Genomic DNA, 19,604 nt, shown 5'->3' with positions numbered 1-19,604 from the left:
AAAGACAGAGTATTCTACAATGCTCATCTTTCTCTTTGACATGAAATGGAATAACCTTTCAGGCTTTTATAAAACACTGAGTTACTATATTTCTGTGCACAAAAAAACTGGAAAACATGCATGTTTAATCAACTTGCTATATAGAAACACTCACTCAAACACTCAAAAATGGCATCTTTTATAATTTAGGGTTATTTCCCCTAAAAAATGAAGCCTAGATTCATATATCCCATGTGTGTGACAGAATCATGGGAGCATGTTTTGTATTTTAATACACTGACAGTGTTTTGGATATGATAGAGCTAGCTTACGCAGTCCATTGTTCTTATGCTATTCAAACCATGCCATCTATAGCTATTCTTCACATTGTGACCACTGGCTGATGGGCTGCAGTGTAATGAGATTTCATGCCAAAATGAAACCCTTGTTGTGGACTGCGTGCCATCGATCTTGCTACAGCTCTGCCTTGTACAACATTAGTTTGAAGTGTTTTATTTATGGGTTGGAGCACTCAACATTCAGTTTGAATTTTCACTGAATGCTGAATGTAAGTAAAGTCCCATCTAATTTAATTGTCCTTGGGTAGATTGGTATTGAATTATAAATTTCACATATTAGTCTCTGATTTCTTAACTGCCTGAAAATAGGTTAGTCTTACCCAAGGCAGTGGACCAACTGAGAGTATTGCTTCTTTAAAACCATGCTTTAAAGCCATTTTTGTTGTTTGTTTTTAATTATGAGGTTCCAAGATTATTTTTTTAGCAGATTTAGGGCTCAGCTCTGCACGTTACTGAATGGTGTAGCCCAAGTCAGATCATAACTTAAGCATAACTTGATTTTTATTAGAGACAAGTTGTTTCTTCCATGGATTTCAAAGGGCCTTTTCTGAACCTGTGATGGAAATGTGATTCCGGAAATGCAGCCACATGTCTGCAGTGGTTCAGGCTAGAAGTTGCAGGAGGTAGGGAGGGTGCTAGAGCACACCTCTCTGCTTGGCTAGAGCAGTGCTACTGATCTGAATATACTGTTTGATTTCAACGAGGCTACTTACAGGCATTTTTACACATGCAAGCACTGCAGCGCTGCGCAATTTGAAAAGCGCCCAGTGCTGCAGTGCTTGCAGTTGCGTGAGTGGTGAAATGCACATCAGCACTAAGAAAATGGTAGTGGTGCGCTTTTGAACTTCAACACATCGGAGGTGCTTTAGTTCAAAAGTGCACCACCGGGGATAGAGGCGGCCAGGGAAGCTGCACTCCTTGCCACCAGTGCTGTGATGGCCACCTGTATCACGGGGCTCCACGCCACGTGCCTGCAGCTCCCACACTCACAGCGGGGAAGTCCTGCACTGGACTCCGTGGGGAAGCAGGCGGCAGGGTTTCCTCCACTCCCAGCGGGTTGCAGGGACTGGCGCAGCAGGGGGCAAGGAAGGCAGCAGGCCCAGGGCTACCCCCATTGCGAGTGCAGGAACTGCAGATGCAGGTCATGGAGCCCCAGTGATAGAGGCAGACAGACAGGCTGTGCTCCACCCCCACCTCACCCCCATATGCAGCACTAGTTGGAGCCATACTCCACCGGGTGCCTGCAATGCCTGCATGAGTTCCCTGACCAGGGGCTGCACGTCATGGTGGAAGCGTGGGGGGTCCCTACACCCCCCAGCCTCACACCCATACCCTGCCCAGCCAAGCTCCATGCTTCTGCTATCTCCCCTGGGCATGGGCTCTGTGCTTATACCCAGCTGCAACTCTACCTCTGCTTCCCTACCTGCTGCCCCAAGCAAGCTGATTTCCAGGAAGCCAAGCAGGTTCCCATGGGGCGGCTGCAGCAGGAGCCCTGCCCAGAAGCTGCTGCTGTCTTGGCTGGGCCCTTCTGCCCACGGGGGTGGGAAAAAGGCACAACAGGGTATGCTGGAGGGGTATACATGTGGGTGCCTTGCTCTCAGCCTGGCAGGGGAGAGGGCTGGGTGCAGCACAATTCTTTGGGGGGTGCTGCAGGCCTGGTGAAAGTGCCTGTCCCATGGGCTGTATTTTACCCACCCCGGTCTTGTGTATCAGTGTCCCCACACTTCAAAATGGTGGTGGGGACACTTTATCTAAAGCTTGTCAAATAAGCTTTAGCTAAAGTGCTGGTGCCACCATTTTGAAGTGTGGGGATGCTGATACATGACATGCTGGTGGCTGGTTGGAGCATGGTAATTACTATGCTCTAGCAGACTCGATTAATCAAATCTGCTCCAACACGCTGTAATTACAGACCGACAGGTGCAGACCCATGAAAATAAACCAGTGTAACTTGTTCCACTGGAGTCTATCCTTGATTTTTTTCAGGGGTAATTTTCCACTACAAGTCAACCCAGCGTAGAATTTGTTTCCTTTTGTCTCTACCTCTTTATATCAGTATAATTCTTATTACACAGGTTAAATGTTTTGTCTGTCTGTTCCCATAGAAGCAGAACCAGTATATCATATTTTCTTAAATACATCACACTGTGGAATAAGAAACACACTTTGTTTTTGAAAGAGAAAACGAAAGAAAAATATCTTTCCAGTAAGTAACTGGGTGCATCTACACATGCTCCCCACAACGCAGTTACTGCACTGGCATTTAGTACCGTCAGGAAGTGATAAATGATGGTGCAGTAACCGCTGTTACCAGCTGTCCCAGCGGCACATGGTTATTTTTAGCTGCTGCATTGCCATAGCAACACACTATAGCAAGGTGCTCATCACTACGACGATGTAGCGTTGGCCTCACGGTTTGTGTCCACCAATGGATGCTACATCACCGTAACACATTACTATGGCAACATAGCATCAGACATGCCCACTGAGTGGAGTACCAGGCCTGTTCTGTTCATTGATCTATTCCCTGTGAACCACTGAAGATTTTATTTACACTTTTGCCCAGTAAGCAGCATAAACTATTCTTACCATATTCCTTGCATATAATATGTGCTCCAATTTCTAGCAGCTGTTTTTTGTGGGGAGTGTGTGTTGTATAAGATAAAATATGGTATTTCACTGCATAGAGTGGGGGTGTGTGCAGGAAATGCTTGAAGGGTATCTTAGAGGAGATAGAAGAGCACAATTAATTACTGTGCTTGAAATGCTTTAAAGCTCTGCCTATGTGCTGAGTGTGATTTAGTAGTAGCAGCAGCAGCAGTAGCTGATATAGGTCAATAGCAATGCTGATGACCCCAAACTCATTCAAGATGAATTTACCCCCTCATCTTTTTAGACCCAAGGTTCCCCTTGATAGATTGACTATCCAGCTCTTAGTTTTCACTGGATTTTTGACTGCAGAAGAAAAATTGAGCAATTATTCTGCTACAAAGACCTTAGAAAGACCACAAGAGGTTAAAATGCTTTTAACACTATGGATTCCTACTTGAAATATCTTATCTTGTGAGTCATGTTTACATGCCTAACACTATGTCTAACATTATGTGGCAACCCATGGCACCCCAAGAGGATCTCAAGGTACCCCAAAGGTGTTGCAATACCCTGCTTGGGAATATTAGTGGTATATACCTTCAAATGTGTGTGTGTGTGTGTGCGCGTGTGGCTCTAAATATCTGTATCTCTATATATGTGTATCTATATGTATAGATATATCCATAGGATAAATATATGGGATAAGTATTATACATATGTAGGATAAGTATTTTATATATATGCGGGGGGTGTATTATATATATATAGTGTAGTGATGGGATAAATATTGAAATAATAAAGAGTAAGTCTAAATATTCGTGTTTATATTACATTAACATGTTTTGCAAGGCAGTCCCCTATCAAGTGAATCTAATGTAGAACCTATAATAATCTTTGATATGATAATCAAAGGCTGCTATTATTTACCGATTTTCTTAATGGAACATTTGCCCTTCACTGTCGGTGGAATGTTACATTCAAATATTCAGGAAATAATAACAGCCTTTGATTAACAGATCAAAGGTTATTGAAGGTTTTATATTCACTTCCCGTGACCATAGACAGCCTTCCAACAGAGAATGTCACTGTGACATTGAGTTCTGTGAGAAAGATTAAAGGGTACATATCTAAATTGAATAAAATCCAGTTTCTACACTGGGGGAGCTGATTTTTCAGAACTTCTTTGATCCTGGGCAGGCTTAGTGTTAAAGCTACTATTCAGCAGTACCCTCAATGCAAACTCACTGTTTCATTTCACATCTAAAGATAAAAACACCATGCCAAGTACTGCAGGGTGACAAGGAGCTTCATACCAAAAGGGCTTTTTAAAAACTATCCCTGGCTTAGAGCTTATGCCAAATGCAGCATTTAAAGCTTGCTTTTCAAGGAAACAAACAAAGGATAAATTGTAGTCTTCCATATTTGAAATCACAGTATTAAGATCAGAAAAACATTCTGCAGTATCATGTTATCAAGAGGGGTTGGTTCATAGTTTCCAGTGAGGGCTGATGAGTGCTTGCTAGAGACGTCACAGAAGGTACAAGTAAGATGATGTTAGTGCAGGGATGGCCAGCCTGGAGCACGTATGCCGCAAGTGGCATGGGAAGCCACTGTTTGTAGCGTGAGGCATTTTGTGGAGGGGACAGGTAGCAGAGTGACAGATACAACAGGAAGCAGGAAACAGAGCAGCAGGTTGGGCAGGGAGTACAGGGCAGGAAGCAGAAAGCAGAGTATCAAATAGGGCAGGGAGCAGGAAACAGAGAAGCAGATCAGGCAAGGGAAGGGGGTTGGAGTAGCAATTGGGGAGGGTGTGGGTCTAATTTGTGGCATGCCTGGCCAAAAAAGTTTCGCCTCTACTAGGGTTAGTAAGGCAGTCGAGTGACCAATCAAATATTGTCAATTGACTCTATTTTTTTTTAACTGGTTAAAGATTATAAACATTTTCAAAAAACCCTACTTTTTTGTAGTTTTCTTGACAGAAATATGATTTTTTAAAATTGTTTTTGACACAGTTCTTAATGGAAACTTTTGGCTTTTTATTTGGACCTATTGGCAATTTTTTTTTTTTACAATTTTTGACTGGTATTTGACCAGACAAATACCCAACCCTAGCCTCTACTTGCGAATAGATCTTTGAACTAGCATCTAGAACACAAGGGTTTCAGCTGCTGGCTGAGTTACAAACTTCCAGTGTATCATCCAGGAAGTCGTTTTAATACATGAGGCATTATAGTTTGCCTTCTGTAGAAGAAGGATTATGCTTTCCAACCTCTCAGGGTTGTTGTAAGTATAAAAGTCCACTGATGATGGTGAGGTGTTCAGCCACAAGGATGATAAGAGCCATATAAATACCTAGATAGATGGTAGAGTATTGGGCTTGCCTGGAAATCTCATTGAGACAAACATACTAGTCTTTGAAGACATGCAGGGTGGCCACTGACCAGTCATTCACAGAATGATGAATGGCAACAAAGTTGTCCTGTGGGTGCAGTCTCTGTGGTACACCTTGTTGGAGCATTTAAGGAACTTTACGGCAAAGGAAAAAGGGCATTCAGACTACATGTAAGAGAAGCCTGGAGAAGTCAAGATTGCTTTGTGTAGTAAATTTTCTGAGGATTCTGAAGAAAGATGTTGCCGTGAGTCTGTGGAAACCCAAACACACAGATTTCACATGCCAGTGCTTTCCCAAGTTCCATGGGTATGACAAATATTATGATCATTTCCCTTATTTCCATTTGTACAAGGCAATGTGAATCTGTGTGCATATTGCCTTTCCTTATTATGTACATTTAGGGTGCATTTACATGCTACGTCGCCATATGCTGCACTACAGCTACATAGCAATGATGTGTCTACATGTGATCGCCAGCTACATCACCATAGCAGTGGACTCCTGGGTATAGCGTGCCACTCCAGCAACATAGGGGCAAACTCTAACCGTGCACTGCACGCATAGTAATAACTGCCCATACTGCGCTGTGCTTTAGTACTTCTAAAAGGAAGTACTAAAACACAGTGCCATAGCAATGTTGCCATTTGGTGACATGTAGACTCATCCTTAGAACCAAATCCTGGATCTTCAAGGGGGATTAGCATCTCACAGGATTACTCTTTTTAATGTAATGGATCAGGCCTCTGCCTTGGGCATGTTATTGGAATGGTTTTTGTTTGTTTGGTTCAGAAACCAAGTGCTTTACATAAAGGAAGCTATGATTGTGATGCACCACTTCCTGCACATATTGGCTTAAAGCTTTTCAGGAGTGCTATCACAGCAACGTTACACAATATGTATCTACTAGGGCTGTGCGAAACGGCACTGTTCTGTTTCAACTTGCGTTTTGATGGAACATGTTTCATTTTGAATTTCATTTCAATTCAAAACTGCTGTTCTGTTTTGTCAAAACAGTTTTGCTGTTTCGATGCCGTTTCAATGCTTTGCCCATAGGATATAACAGGAAAATCTCAAAACAGCCCAATAACTTCATCATTTCTGGCCTGATTTGGATGAAACTTGCAGAAATGGTAGCCCCTTCTGAAGGCACGAAGCCTGCCAAGTTTCAGGGAGATACATGCAGGGGTTTCAGGGAAATTGCACTTCAGTCTTGAAAGCAAAAAAACTCATGTCACATGTAGGTGTTAAGCCACAGTGGGGTCAAAACTGCAGGTATGCTAGCCCCTGCTAAGGGCATGAAGTCTGCCAAGTTTCAATGAGATAGGTGCAGGGGTTTGGGGAAAACTGCACCTCAAGCTGCAGACAAGCAAAACTCATGACATGGGTGACACTGTGTGTGTTAAGGCACAGGGAGGTGAAAGCTGCAGGCCTGCTAGCCCCTGCTGAGGCCATGAAGCCTGCCAGTTCTCAAGGAAATAGGTACCAGGGCTTCTGGATTCTGGGGCCCGGCACCTCTGGCTGCTGACAGACGAAACTCGTGACATGGGTACTTGTGGGACTGTGTCCGTCTTGGGGCACGGGGTGTGAAAACTACAGACCTGCTAGGCCATGCTGCGGCCAAGAAGCCTGCCAGCTGTCAAGGACAGGTGCAGGGGGAGTCTGGGTTCTGGGGCCCTGCACCCCTGGCTGCTGACAGGCAACACTCATGGCATGGGTGGGTGACACTCTGCGTGTGTGTTAAGGTGCACCCTCACTCAACTGAAACCAAGGCAGAAAGCAGGGCAGTTCAAACAATGCTGCCTTCATTGCAGTTTTTCCATCCCTCCCCCAGAGCACTGGGATTGGAAGGGACCTCAGGAAAGGATGACAGTCACTGGCCAGCTCCCCCCCACCCTTCCCCCCTCTGCCCCCTTCCTCTCCTTACTTTAGTTTCTGTTTCCCTGAAGGCAAGCCCAGCTAGAGCTTTGGCACTCAAAATGTTTTGAAAATTTCGAAATGTTTCAACTTGCCTCGTTTCATTTTGAGGCGGATTTGAAGCTCTCTGTTTCGTTCCAGTTTTGCTGTTCCGAGTTCGAAACGAGTCAAAACCGCATTGAAACGAAACTGCTGGCGAAATTTTGCACAACCCCTAGTATCTAGCCCTTGATACATTGTATAAGCTCCTCACAGAGGCCTTAGAAAAGTCTAAATATGGGTATGAAAATTTGCTAGGAGAGCAGAGCAGTCTTACTTGCCAATCCCCTGCTGCCAAATTTCCAGACCTGTGAGAAGCCCTGCAATTCAAACAGTGTGGCCCCACACATTAGATTGTGAGGGGGGAAATCAGTGCAGGGCCCATTCTGGTCTTGCAAAGCTGGACCAAGGCAACACAGGGTCCAATCCGGCCACACAGCAGAGACAAGTGGTGTGGGACCTGATCTGGTCACACAGGGCTGGGCTGAAGTTCAGTCTGGATGTGCAGGGCCTGATCTGGGCACTGACCCTGGGATCTGGGCCATGGGCTAGCCCTGCACCACTCTTTCAGCTCACAGGACTGAAAAGTTGAGCACCACAGCTATAGATATAGACTTGCGTGCTAGAAAACTGAAGCTAACTACTTCTAGATAGCTTGCTGACCAGTGGAGTTCAAAGTTTTGAGTTAGATGTCTATATATGATGCATGGAGAGAGTTGGGTATTTAAAACTTGGTTCCCAGAAGTTGCGATCTGAGGGAGGAGCTGCGTACTTGAGGAGACAAGTTTTTGCTTAACCCCATCTTAAACATGGACACCTAGTTCTGGGCTGCTGAGAGGTACCTAATCTTGTCCTGAGCCCGTTCTGGAGTTGGGGTCCTGAGCCACTTTTTAAAAACAGTCATCCAGGATATGAGAGGCCTTGGTTTAAACCCCCTGTCTGCCTGAGAGAATTTGACCCCACTTCTCCCATTCCTAGGTGATTGCCCATATCATCACAGAGTCTGAAGTGGGGCTTGCTCAGCCCCTGCTATTGCAGCTGTTCCACTTTGCATGGAGCTAGTCAGAATGGTTCCATACCCTAGCTGTTAGGGCAGTCACCTAGGAGAGTTTCATCTGGGTGTGTATACCAGATCAGGCCCCACAAATGGGGAAATAACTTTTTTTCTGCATCCCAGCAGGGCTACTGCAACAGGCACCTAGCAGCTCAGCTCTCTCAGGATTTAAACAGTTGTATATGAACTTGGCAACAGACACTTTGCTGCTCATGGGAGACAAATTTTCCAAGGGAATTTGAGCCCTGAGAAAATCTAGGTGCCTGTGAGATTATGTGAGGGATTCATAAATACTAGTGCACCCACGTTTTTCTTGTGAATTCAACCTCTGTTTAAAAAATACAACTCCCTTTTGAAAGCATAGAGACTTGTTCATCTGTCTCAGTCAACACAGTTGCCTGAGGGTTAGAACATTCCCTTTTGGATACTGGAAGAGCAGGTTCATCCATCCAACAAGCTGTATATTTTTCTCTCCATACATTTCTAGAGTGAAATATGTAATAAGCTTGCATGCTTTGCTTATGAATTAGAGCCTTTGGCTTCTGTGGCCATTCCTCTGCAGATGCCTTAGAGGATTATCCCAGATTCAATATTCTGAGTAAGTAAACACCTTGCCTAGTGAGCAGTTTGCAGATGGGACAGCGTAAAACCCTATGTGTAGAAGGACAGAAAGGAAGCATAAGGACTGTAGACTGATGTTAGAGATAGAACCTACATCTTATGTACAGTATTAGAATTTAACTCAATCTCCATTGGACATTGGGATGACCTTAAGCACTAGTCATATTACTCCATATATGCCTATAGCAAGGTGCTGACATCATCTTTTGAATTGTTTGGGGATGGCCACTGTCAGAATCAGCTCAATGGGTAAGATGTACCTTACTTCTGACCCATCAGGGCCTAGACTTTTATAGAGCAGCTCAGCTCTTGCACAGCTGTTTTCAAAACAAATATATCCTGTGCATACCCTACAGAGAATCAATCCTTGTTCATTAATATTATTTTTAGCTTTCCCGCCTACCAGAAAATATAGTTGAAAAATATGTTATTATTTTTGTAGAACAGAGAAGTCAATTACAATTCTGGTCAAGCACATGGAGCTGAGACTGTATATTCTAACATGGACATTTATTTCATGACTCTGAGCATGAATTACAGGAGCAGGCAGGAAGTGAGATGAGGATAAAGTATACATTTTATGTTTCATAAACAGGTCCCTGAAAAGGGTGTTTACGTAATTGGTCTGTTTATCTCTAGATGATTCACTGTAACAATATGAACAAAGAGCAATGATTTTATGGACTTTAATACTATCGCAAACATACAAAAATTAAATTCTATTCATCTTGCATGTGTGATTTCAAGGATCCAGCCCAAAGGATTAAACAATAAAAATAGAAACATACTGGTAATATAATAGAAGGAAACAGTGAATGTAAGATTCACCACAAATCAGCCTGGTGGTCTGTCAGTGCAGTGCCTTGTATTCAGCAGCCAACCAATGCTGTTTCATAAGAGAAGATAGTAATTAAACTTTCACAACATTGATGTGCCTAGAAAATTATAGGATGCAGTAAAGGAGAGAAGATTTATTATTTGAGCCTTGCAGAGATCAGAATAAGCCGTGAGGCATAACATTTGATTATCCTTGTCTTAGCTTGCTTAGCTACCAATGGTGAAACTATTCAGCTCAAATGTAGATAACAGAGTTTGACTCGGTGATCTTCTAGAGATATGTCTTTTGCCAACTGATTGCATGCTCGTCAGAGAAATATATCCTTTCATTTATTCCATATTTACTGGCTATTATTTTTGAGTGGTCACGTTAGTCATATTGTGGGACAGACCCAGAAATTAAAGACAGTCATAGATACTTAAGGTCAGAGGCAACTGTTATGACCCTCTAGTTTGACATTCTGCACAACACAGGCCATATGACTTTACTCCATTTTTATTGCATCACAGCTATTTGCCCAGTTTAGACTTAATGCTCTCTAAGTTTTGTCTTCTTTCCAGTTCAAACATTCCTGCCCTCTGCATGTTCCTGTAAAACTCTAGCTGTCTTTATTATCTTTCAGCAGAATCTTGCTTCTAAAGTATTTGCAAAGTTCACTGTCCGAGGGTAGTAATGTTGTCAAAACACTCTAACAGGTGGTGTTAATGAAGGGCATGTAGCTCTAACTCACCACAAAATTTGCAAATGTGTCTTTCCACACACTGTCTTCTTTATTTTTCTTGAAGAGAAAAAGTTTATAAAAATATGCTGTATTTTCTTGACTCACCCTCCCTTTTCTCCTAAACTAAAGCTCAAACCCTAGCTGCTGTTGAAGACTGGTGTCCATAGGTTGATCTATCATTTTGAAAAGAGCTAGAGTCTTGTGGGCTGTGAAATAGACTAGGAGTAAATAGCAGACAGGTGAGTTAGAGCTACATAACCCTCATCAACACCACCTATTACAATGTTTTGGCAATATATCTACCCTTGAACAGTGATCTGATTTTGGAGGAAAGGTGCCTGTTGTGTGTGAAAAACTATGGTAGTCAAATACAGCAAAATGGTCTCCATAGAGCATTGTTACTCTTTCAGCCATGCCCAGGTGCCAGACTTCCCCCTTTCCTAGATCAAACTAAACAGAATAGCAAAACATCAACAGAACCCACCACCTGCCTCTGTTATCCATGGAAAGAGCTTCACCACAGCACTTCAATGCCACCTTTCTTCTCAGCTTCCCTCCCTCCCTAGTGTCATCTCTCTGGGAGCTTATAACTTCCTCCAGCAATCATTCCCATCAGCTGGCCCAGAGCTCCTAGGCAGGCAGGCTCTTAAACTCTAGCTCCTTCAACTGGGCTTCAGCCCTTGAACCATGCACCTTGTTACAATCCTATATATACATTTGAAAGAGTTGGGGGTCATAATATTGCCCCTTCTTCCTCTGTAGGCTACCAGCATTGCTAGCTTGTCACCAGTGGAAAGAGTTTCAGGGGCTGCTATTAATCTATCAATACCCATAAAGAGAGTGGAGAAGTAGGGGAAGAAGGGCAGGCAATGAGTAGAAGGTATCTGCTATTACTATAGGATGGCTAACTGAACCAGCCAGGGCGTAATTTACTCTGTAAGTTACTCAGCTGTAACGTATTCTGTGAAAGCAGTTAAACCACACCATAAAAAGTCATTCATAATCCAGAATAAAATGGTCCCCATGGTGCATTGTCCCAGTATAACTCTAGTGAAATAATTATGACAAGAACTTTTCTCATGTTGACAAGCTTTCAGACTCACAGAGCTTTCTTTGGAGTTTTTTTTGGCATTCTTAGCAGGTAGCTGCAATCTAGCCCCTATTATGTATAACTCAAAAGACCTGTTATTTTATTCTCCCCACAAGTTGTTCCTGTCAAATCAATGGGGCTGCTCCTGGAATTGGGTGCTGTTGTTTTTTTGATTAAGTGAATAAATATCTGGCAATTTAGCAAAATGTGAAGACATCCTTTCAGGAAGTACTTGCCCATGTAGCTTTCTGACAATACTCAGCAGAGCCATGGGTTTTGCTGAAGAAAGCTCTGTGGAGATAAAGAAGAGTTAGCTGCTACAGCAACATCTGTCACCACTTGCCCCTCAACTTTCTTCTTCCATGAACAGTTTCAGAGTTCCTTGTGTTGATTTGCTCATTGACTTTTCTCCTTGACTTTGGCAATTTGTTATAAATTCTTAGCATCCTGTGTTGAGAACCTTTCTCCCTTCATTGCTTATGGGATAATCCTCTCCTTATCTGGAGCCTAGACCTCTTGTTGATAACAATCCATTCTGTTCTTTTTGGAGTTTTACATACCTCTGCTTCCTTCATTGCTAAGCCTTGAGCCCGCCTAATGTCTCCTCACAATTTATACCCCTGAAACCCTGTGTTCTTTTAAGTCCTCTGAGCTTCATTTTTTAAATCCATCCATAAAGAACATGATCTTGTATGGTACAGGTGCAGAAAAGAGAAAAAACGATGAGCGACAAATAGAACACTCAGGGAATACAAATTCCTGTTAATGAGGGCAGAGCTATGCAGGCACCAATTTTCTCCTGCTACCAGCAAGAGTGAAGTCAAAGCAGGGACATCTTAGTCAAATGCTTCATTTGCAACCTGAGGATCACCTTCAGCCCACTGAACTTTACAGATGCTCCAGTTTCCCCACACTCCCTGCTCTTGCAGTATTGTTGTGCCACGCTCCTGAAAGTCAAGGAGATGGCAATGTAGTACTCATCGGATCTAAGGGGTAGATGTACTATACACAACATTTACACAGCCTCTGGACCACGCTGGGGATTGCCTCACTGAAAAATGGCAGACCTGCTTCATGTGCTCTCATAAATGGATGAAATGTGACCACCTCAGAGTGGTGCTAGACATGTATCCATAAATGTGCCTATTAAAAAAGAATTTTTGGTACATGTTCAGTGCTTCTCTAAGGTGGTGATATTACAGTGTTTTTGGATGTTGCTCACAGAGCAGTTGCATCATACGTCACTTCAAAGGTCCTTAGCGTATTCTCTTGACAGTGTAGATGCATCCACAAGGGAATGAGGGGTATTTTCACTTATGACCTGAAACTAAGCCAATTTAAATTGATATGTATGTATGTATGCATTCATGTATTTGAGATTGAGGTGTCCTAGCTATTAGCCATATAGATCTATATATTGGCTCTAGGCCACTCTTAGTTCTTAAACCTTTCCCTCTGCATAGCCTTTGCTCACACTTGAGTGGAAAAGCAATGGCCCAGTGCCCTCTGCTATGTACACACCACCCAAAGACTGCCATATTCAAGGCTAAACAGTATTGAAAATATGCTATGTGGTCATTAGTATAATGTGAGCTTGAAGCAAAACTGTAATACTGCACATATTGAGGGAGGGGAGAGAATTTTTTGACACCCCCCCATTGCAAGGTTGGGCTTTTTTTGTGAAATGCAGTTGCTTAAGGGAGAACAAATGGAGCATCCAGTTACTTCTCAATGTCTTTAGAGATGGGCAGGCTCAATTTTCAGGGCCCTCAGTAGGGAGCAGAGTCACAGCTTGCAGTGTTAATTATCATAGATCGAAGCTGGCACCTGGTTACTGGTACCCCAAGAGGAAAAAAAACATCCCCTTTGTAGCTGTTGCAGCTGCTGTCTCTTGGCAAAAGGACAGGTGGAAACAATCCAAGAGAGGTGCCAAAAGCAAAGAATCAGCTCCTCAGCCAGGAAAAGGGATGGACAAACTATATTAGTGTCATATTTCTGTAGTACCCACTTCACTGGCAGACTAAAACCAACACCACAGAGCCAACAAAGCATAGTACCTATGAACCAAAGCAAATAGTCTATAACTGAGTTATTAGTACCTGAACAGCTGAAACAACTGGACTGAATAAAAGCTATTAAACATTGATGTGGCTGAACCAAGCTATAGATTGCATGTGGGCCTGCAGTATATGTGAATCAAGACACACGTGCTACATTTTCTAATCATGCTGATAAACTGTATTTTAGCCCAAGGGGCCCTGTTTAATTGGAAAGGAATGGAAGCTTACTATTGAATAGGTACACACAAGAAAAGATGTGTTATGTGACCACAACTATAGAACTAATGTAGTTGTTTTAAGAGCTAATGCAGTTAGGGCACCAGCACTGGCACACATGAGGAAATTGCCCCTTTTAGTGGTTTGATTACCCTTTTTAATTATTTAATTATGTAACAGTGTACACATTTGGTGGCATATTACAATTAAATTCTGTAAAATGTACACCTTTGGCAGCATGTTTTGATTTAAATGATTTTTTTGCTTAGCAAACTAAAACACATCCCATGTACTTTAGTTTGCCACATAACAAATTACAGCTATATTCCTCATGTGTACAAGGGCCCTATACAGAGAAGGTGGCAGGCATGGCACACGGAGCACTGGAAGCCCAGGTGTGCTCTGGGAAACTCAGGCTTGGTGGGCTTCCAGCACCTTGTGGACCATGCCCGCCACCTTCTCCGGCTGCCAGCATACCTAGCCACCCTCCTATGGCCTTCCCAGGGCAGCCACCCTGTTCCCAGGCAGTCCCAGGTGGCGGGAAGGTGGCAGGGATGGTGCATGGGGCACTGGAAGCCCACCAATCCCAAGCTGTCCTGAGTATGCCTGGGCTTCCAACACCCCATGCACCATTGGATCCAGTGGGTGCTGCCTGTGAGCTAGGGCTGCACCCTGCTTGGGCAGCCCCAGGGAGTGCTGCTGCTGCAGAAGGAAGCACCGGGGCCCCGCAGCTCAGGGGCTGCATGACCCATCAGCAGCTCATGCGTGCAGGCTGAACTGAGGAAAAAAAGAAAAAAGCAGCAGGGGCCTGATCTTATTTTTTCCTCTCCCGGAGCTTGCCCGCAAGAAATAAGATGCCAGTGGGTCATACAGCCCCTGAGCTACAGGGAGCCCCAGTGCTTTCCTCTGTGGCAGCAGTGCCCCCCAGGATCACCAGGACAGGGTGCCAGTGGGCAGGTACCACTTGAGGGTGCCGCCACCATGGAGGGAAGCACTAGGGTCCCTTGCAGCTCAGGACCCTCCAGCAGCTTGCCCCCTGGCTGTAGAAGAGGTAGGCAGGCTCCAGGAAAACAAAAAAAGCGATTGAGCCCTCACTGCTTTTTTTTTTCACTTCGCTGGAGCCTGCTTGCTTTGTGGTGGAGGAGTAGGGGGTATGAGCTGATGGGGATGTGAGCTGATGGGACCATCACTTCAATTTAGGGAGAACTAAACTCCTAGCACATGTGCAAGTGGCCTTTCAGTGAATGTTAGTCTTGTACAGGAATACATTAATGTACAGAACACTGAAGGTGTTTCCACCCCTGCAAATCACACAAATGATCCATCTGGTCTAGGCTTCTGTCTTAGGCAGTCAAGTCAAGTCAAATCAGTCCCGAGGCCACTGCTCCTCTACTTTGCCCTACGTTTGGCTAGCTTTGTGCACTCTGTCACCTGAAGCCCTGTCCAGTCTTTGACAGTGGTCAGTGCCAATTACTTCAAAGAAGAGTATTAAAAAAACCCCTTACACCAGTAAATATTGAACAATCTACCCAGAGAGGGAGGTTTCTTCCTAATCCTTCCATTGGTTAGAGATTGATTTATGCCCTGAAGAAAGGTCTCTCCCAAATGTTGCTTTAACTATATGTTATGCCTTTAACCCTAGCTCTCATTAATGTGGATTTTCTCATTACTGTGTTGAATCCTTTTAGGCTCCCGGCTTTAATGATACCCTTTGGCAAGGAGTCCCACCAGCTAATTATGCAGTGTCTTTAACAGCATGTAATTAACTGATGGAACTTATTGTTTCAAGATGTTGTGGCGGCTGAGTACTTAACCAGGAACAAAAGAGGATTTAGACAAATTCATAAGTAGGTATTAAATACTGTAGTAGGGCATCAACCTCCAAAGTTGGGCTTCTAAATGCTGGAAGCTGTAAAGGAAGAGAGTTAGGGCAAGATCACTCTGCATAGGTCCTGAATAAGTATTCTTTCCTTGGCATCCACCCTCTGGTACGATGAGATACAGAATATTTCTGGGATCAACGGCCTATAGCCCACAGGCTGGATCTGGCCTATAAAGAGGCTGGATCTGGGCCATGAAGGTCCAACCGAGCCCAGAGCATCAGGCAGCACACAGCTGCACTGAGCCAGGGCCTATCACAGGGGGGGAGTGATGTTCATCATACAACTTTAAACTTGTGTCCCGTTACTGGGCCACACCATCTGTAGTTCAGTATGAATTAATATTTTTTTAATATACTAGGAGCCTCAAAAAATGGCAGTGGCCCGGGCCTCTCTCCACCTCTGAGAGAGCCTGCACTGAGATGCTTGTCCCCACATGGCAACCTCCACAGCAGCCCTGCCAGCTGCTCTCTGTGCCTGTGCTTACCTTTGCTGCAGAGGGAAGGTATCAGCAGAAAGGGTAGATGCTCCTGGGGATGGTGGGGTGGGACTTGCAGCCCACAGCAGACAGCCAGGTCACAGAGGGCCTGGGGTGGCAAAATGTTGCTGATCCCTGGAATATTGGGGTAAATAGGCCTGTAGCCTGACCCAAAATGGCACTGCTTTCCTTTTTTGGCTCGTTTATTTTTGCTGCTTTATATTTTATGGCTGGTGTTGCTTGCTGTGACACTTTATACCTGCTGTGACTAATGATTCACACTTGGACAGCATTGATTGTGCTGTGACAATGACAAAACAAGGTTAATGAGATGGCCAACAATTGTCAAAGCCTGTTTTTAATTGGCTGGTTGACACAGTACTTAAAAACACCTGCAGCTTTCCCACGTTACAGGTTAAAATGTTAGTAACATTTTTTTAATATATAGTGACTATGTAGACCAGGTAAAAGAGGTTTTCAATATTCCTATATAGCTGAATTGAAGTCAGCTTTTACCTGGTTCAGCAAGAATAGATTATAACAAACTATTAAATTGAGGTGCTGTATTCTGACTATGTAGGACGGCCCTAATGTAGTAAGTCATGACATCATGGCTCTAAGGGTGAGATTATACATTTACAATTAGACCATGTTAATAGCACTTAAAACTTGAATGATGACACATTAAAGCTCATTAACAAGTGCTAAGTGCCCTTTAGGCATCTTAAAGTTACACCACTTGGGGCAAGGATTAGCTGTCTGTGTTATGTAGGTTGAATTAAGTTAACCAGGGAAGAGGGATGGGGTAGAAGAAGGGGTGCTGCTGACTTGATGCCCCCTCTAAATGGCAACCGCTGTCCCCCAAATCATTCCCCTGCTACCCTAATTTTTCCCTTTGCCCCACATCAACCCCTCCACTTGTGGATCACTGCCTTGCTGCCCTAATCAGCCTGAGAGTGGTAAAGGCACTGGTGGGAGGGTCCTCTCTCCCTGCCTGCTTCTGGGTCCTACAGATCTTGCCACCCCTGTGCACCCAGATCCAGTCCCTGTGCCTAAAAGGCGGGCAGGGAAAAAGGGTAAAAAGGGGACAGGAAGCATCTAGACATCCCCAGGCCCTGGTGAGGGCTGCATCCGGGTGCATGGGGTCAGCATGCACTGCAGAGAACCCAGGAGCAGTCAGGGAGGAGGGAACCCACCTCCCATTCCTGCCTCCACTACTGCTGCTGGGCTGCTTGGAGTAGCAGGGCAGCGATCTGGGTGTGGCAGGGCCAAACAAGCGTGGGGGATGATTCCTCCAGGACCTGACTGGGGGCATCTGGGAAATGTGGGGGATGAAGGGGCATATCCAGGCAATATGGGGGGAGGCCCTTCCTTCCCCTCCTTCCTGGCCTATAGTGTGGCAGTGAGCAGGGCAGGCATGGAGTAGTCTTGAAGTCCCCAGCCATGCCCCTGTGCGCCATCCCTCTGGCAGCAGGTCTGAGCAGCGCCCATTAGAGAGGGTATAAACCCCGAATGTGTGACTGATCAGATCACTAGTTAACCTTAACATGGACCAACATTCTTTAGACTTAGTGCCTGCTGACTCTAATGTGCAATCTCACCCTAGTTCTTATTTATTCAAAGGACTCTTTGCCCTACTCTGGCAGTACATTATTCCCACAGTGGTGTGAGGCTTTAGTGTAAAGGAGAATTGAGGCCTTGGTGTACTTCCCAGTTTTAAGTAAACTCTTGATTAACTGTAACAATATTATTAGTCTTCCATTTGTGGTTAAAAAGAACAATGAAGAAACTCAAAGAAAACTTGTTTGAGTCTATCACATTGATTCAGAGACACATGCGCTATTCTCAGCTGGCTCTTACTCATATTTTCCCCCAAGTATCTTTTTCCCTTTGCACCTTTTCCAATGCTGTCCTTGCCAAATAAGAACCCTTAGTTATATCTGGTGCAACATATGTTCTAACACAAAGCATTGCCAAAATTCTATTTTTTTAATTTAAATTTCAGTGATTTTTAGTATAATTGTACCAGAAACCTGCAGTTGTTACTCTACTGAAAGAATAGCTCTAAAAGCCAGATGCTGATCCAGACTTATGGCTATGACAAAAAAACCTGAAGGTGCAAGACAGCTACTGTGAGCTTTCCTGATATAGCCCCCTAGCCCACTCCCCTTGCATGAATTAGAAAAATCCCAAGGGCTGCTCTAAGTCTTGCTTTCCTGCCAGTACCTTAGATGAGTTATTGTACCAACAAGAGACTGACAGGGCATGTGGAAGTTTCAGTCATGTTTCTACTCTGGCCACAAGGCTCAGGGTGCTCATGAGAGTTAGAAAGACAATTTTACATTGTGGAGGTTATTCTCTTTACAAGTTATAAGTGCTCAGGTGAATTTATGGGCCTAAGTATATCTGTTCAGGTTGGGAAAGCTTTACCTTCAAATATGGTGTCATTATTAGGTTTTCCTTCATTTCAGTGACCTGGCTGCTGCTGAGTGAAATTTTCCCTGGTGGAATCAGAGGACGGGCCATTGCTTTGACCTCTAGTATGAACTGGGGTATAAATCTCCTTATCTCCTTGACATTTTTGACCGTAACTGGTAAGAATGCTTTGTTTCCTCTCAAGTTCATATTCCAAATACTAGGCATACACTTTTTCTATCTGAAGAAGATTAATCAGTTAAAATTTAGAAATAAAATACAGGGGCCAAATTAATTGGTGCATCTACAAATATTGTTTTGTTGGTATCACTAACACCTTTTTCCATATCCTTACCATGTATGACAGACCAGCTTAGACTTCCTTTACAGCCTTATATTCACAGATCTGTAAATAGGTCTAAATATGCCTGATGTAGTAGAGTGGGCTTAAGAATAAAAGACTAGCCTACCATTTTACACATCACTTTTGGAGTTATTCACAGGTATCTAACTCTAATTTCCAGACATCACTTGACTAATCAGCTACAGAAAATAACCTAACATTCAGTCCTTGCTTTGCTCTAAACTAGAGCTGGCCAATAGCTGGCCCCAATAGAGGGGCCCCCCTCGGGTCCCAGGGGAGGCACACCTGGGCCAAAGGTTAGCGAGGGACTAGTTAGGGAGCTTCTGGAGGGGCTGGACATATTCAAGTCAGCCGGCCCAGACGATCTCCACCCTGGAGTCCTAAAGGAATTGGCCGAGGTCATTGCAGGACCCCTGGCATGGCTTTATGAGCGCTCGTGGTGCTCTGGTGTGGTGTCAGAGGACTGGAAGAGGGCCAATGTGGTTCCCATCTTCAAAAAGGGGAGGAAGGAGGACCCAGGTAACTATAGGCCAGTTAGTCTTACCTCGATCCTAGGCAAGCTGTTTGAGAAAATTATGCTGGCACACATCCA

General features: G+C 44.2%; 1 protein-coding gene across 2 annotated transcripts in view; it reads left to right on the top strand.

The window, feature by feature from the left end:
- The window catches only part of SLC2A12 (solute carrier family 2 member 12), a 47,734-nt gene that overhangs the window by 21,620 nt on the left and 6,510 nt on the right, over positions 1-19,604 (top strand). The window contains exon 3 of one of the 2 annotated variants that reach the window (XM_019538089.1): positions 18,705-18,785. In XM_019538089.1, the coding sequence (XP_019393634.1) occupies positions 18,705-18,785 (81 nt within the window). Of the gene's footprint in view, positions 1-18,704; positions 18,828-19,604 lie in introns of both variants that reach the window. The other variant, XM_019538087.1, reaches the window with a different exon arrangement.

The sequence above is a fragment of the Crocodylus porosus genome, unplaced genomic scaffold (genome assembly GCF_001723895.1).
Source record: "Crocodylus porosus isolate Cpor-Errol unplaced genomic scaffold, CroPor_comp1, whole genome shotgun sequence".
Taxonomy (NCBI): domain Eukaryota; kingdom Metazoa; phylum Chordata; order Crocodylia; family Crocodylidae; genus Crocodylus; species Crocodylus porosus.
The sequence above is the reverse complement of the archived record's forward strand: the minus strand, read 5'-3'. Positions and strand labels throughout refer to the sequence as shown.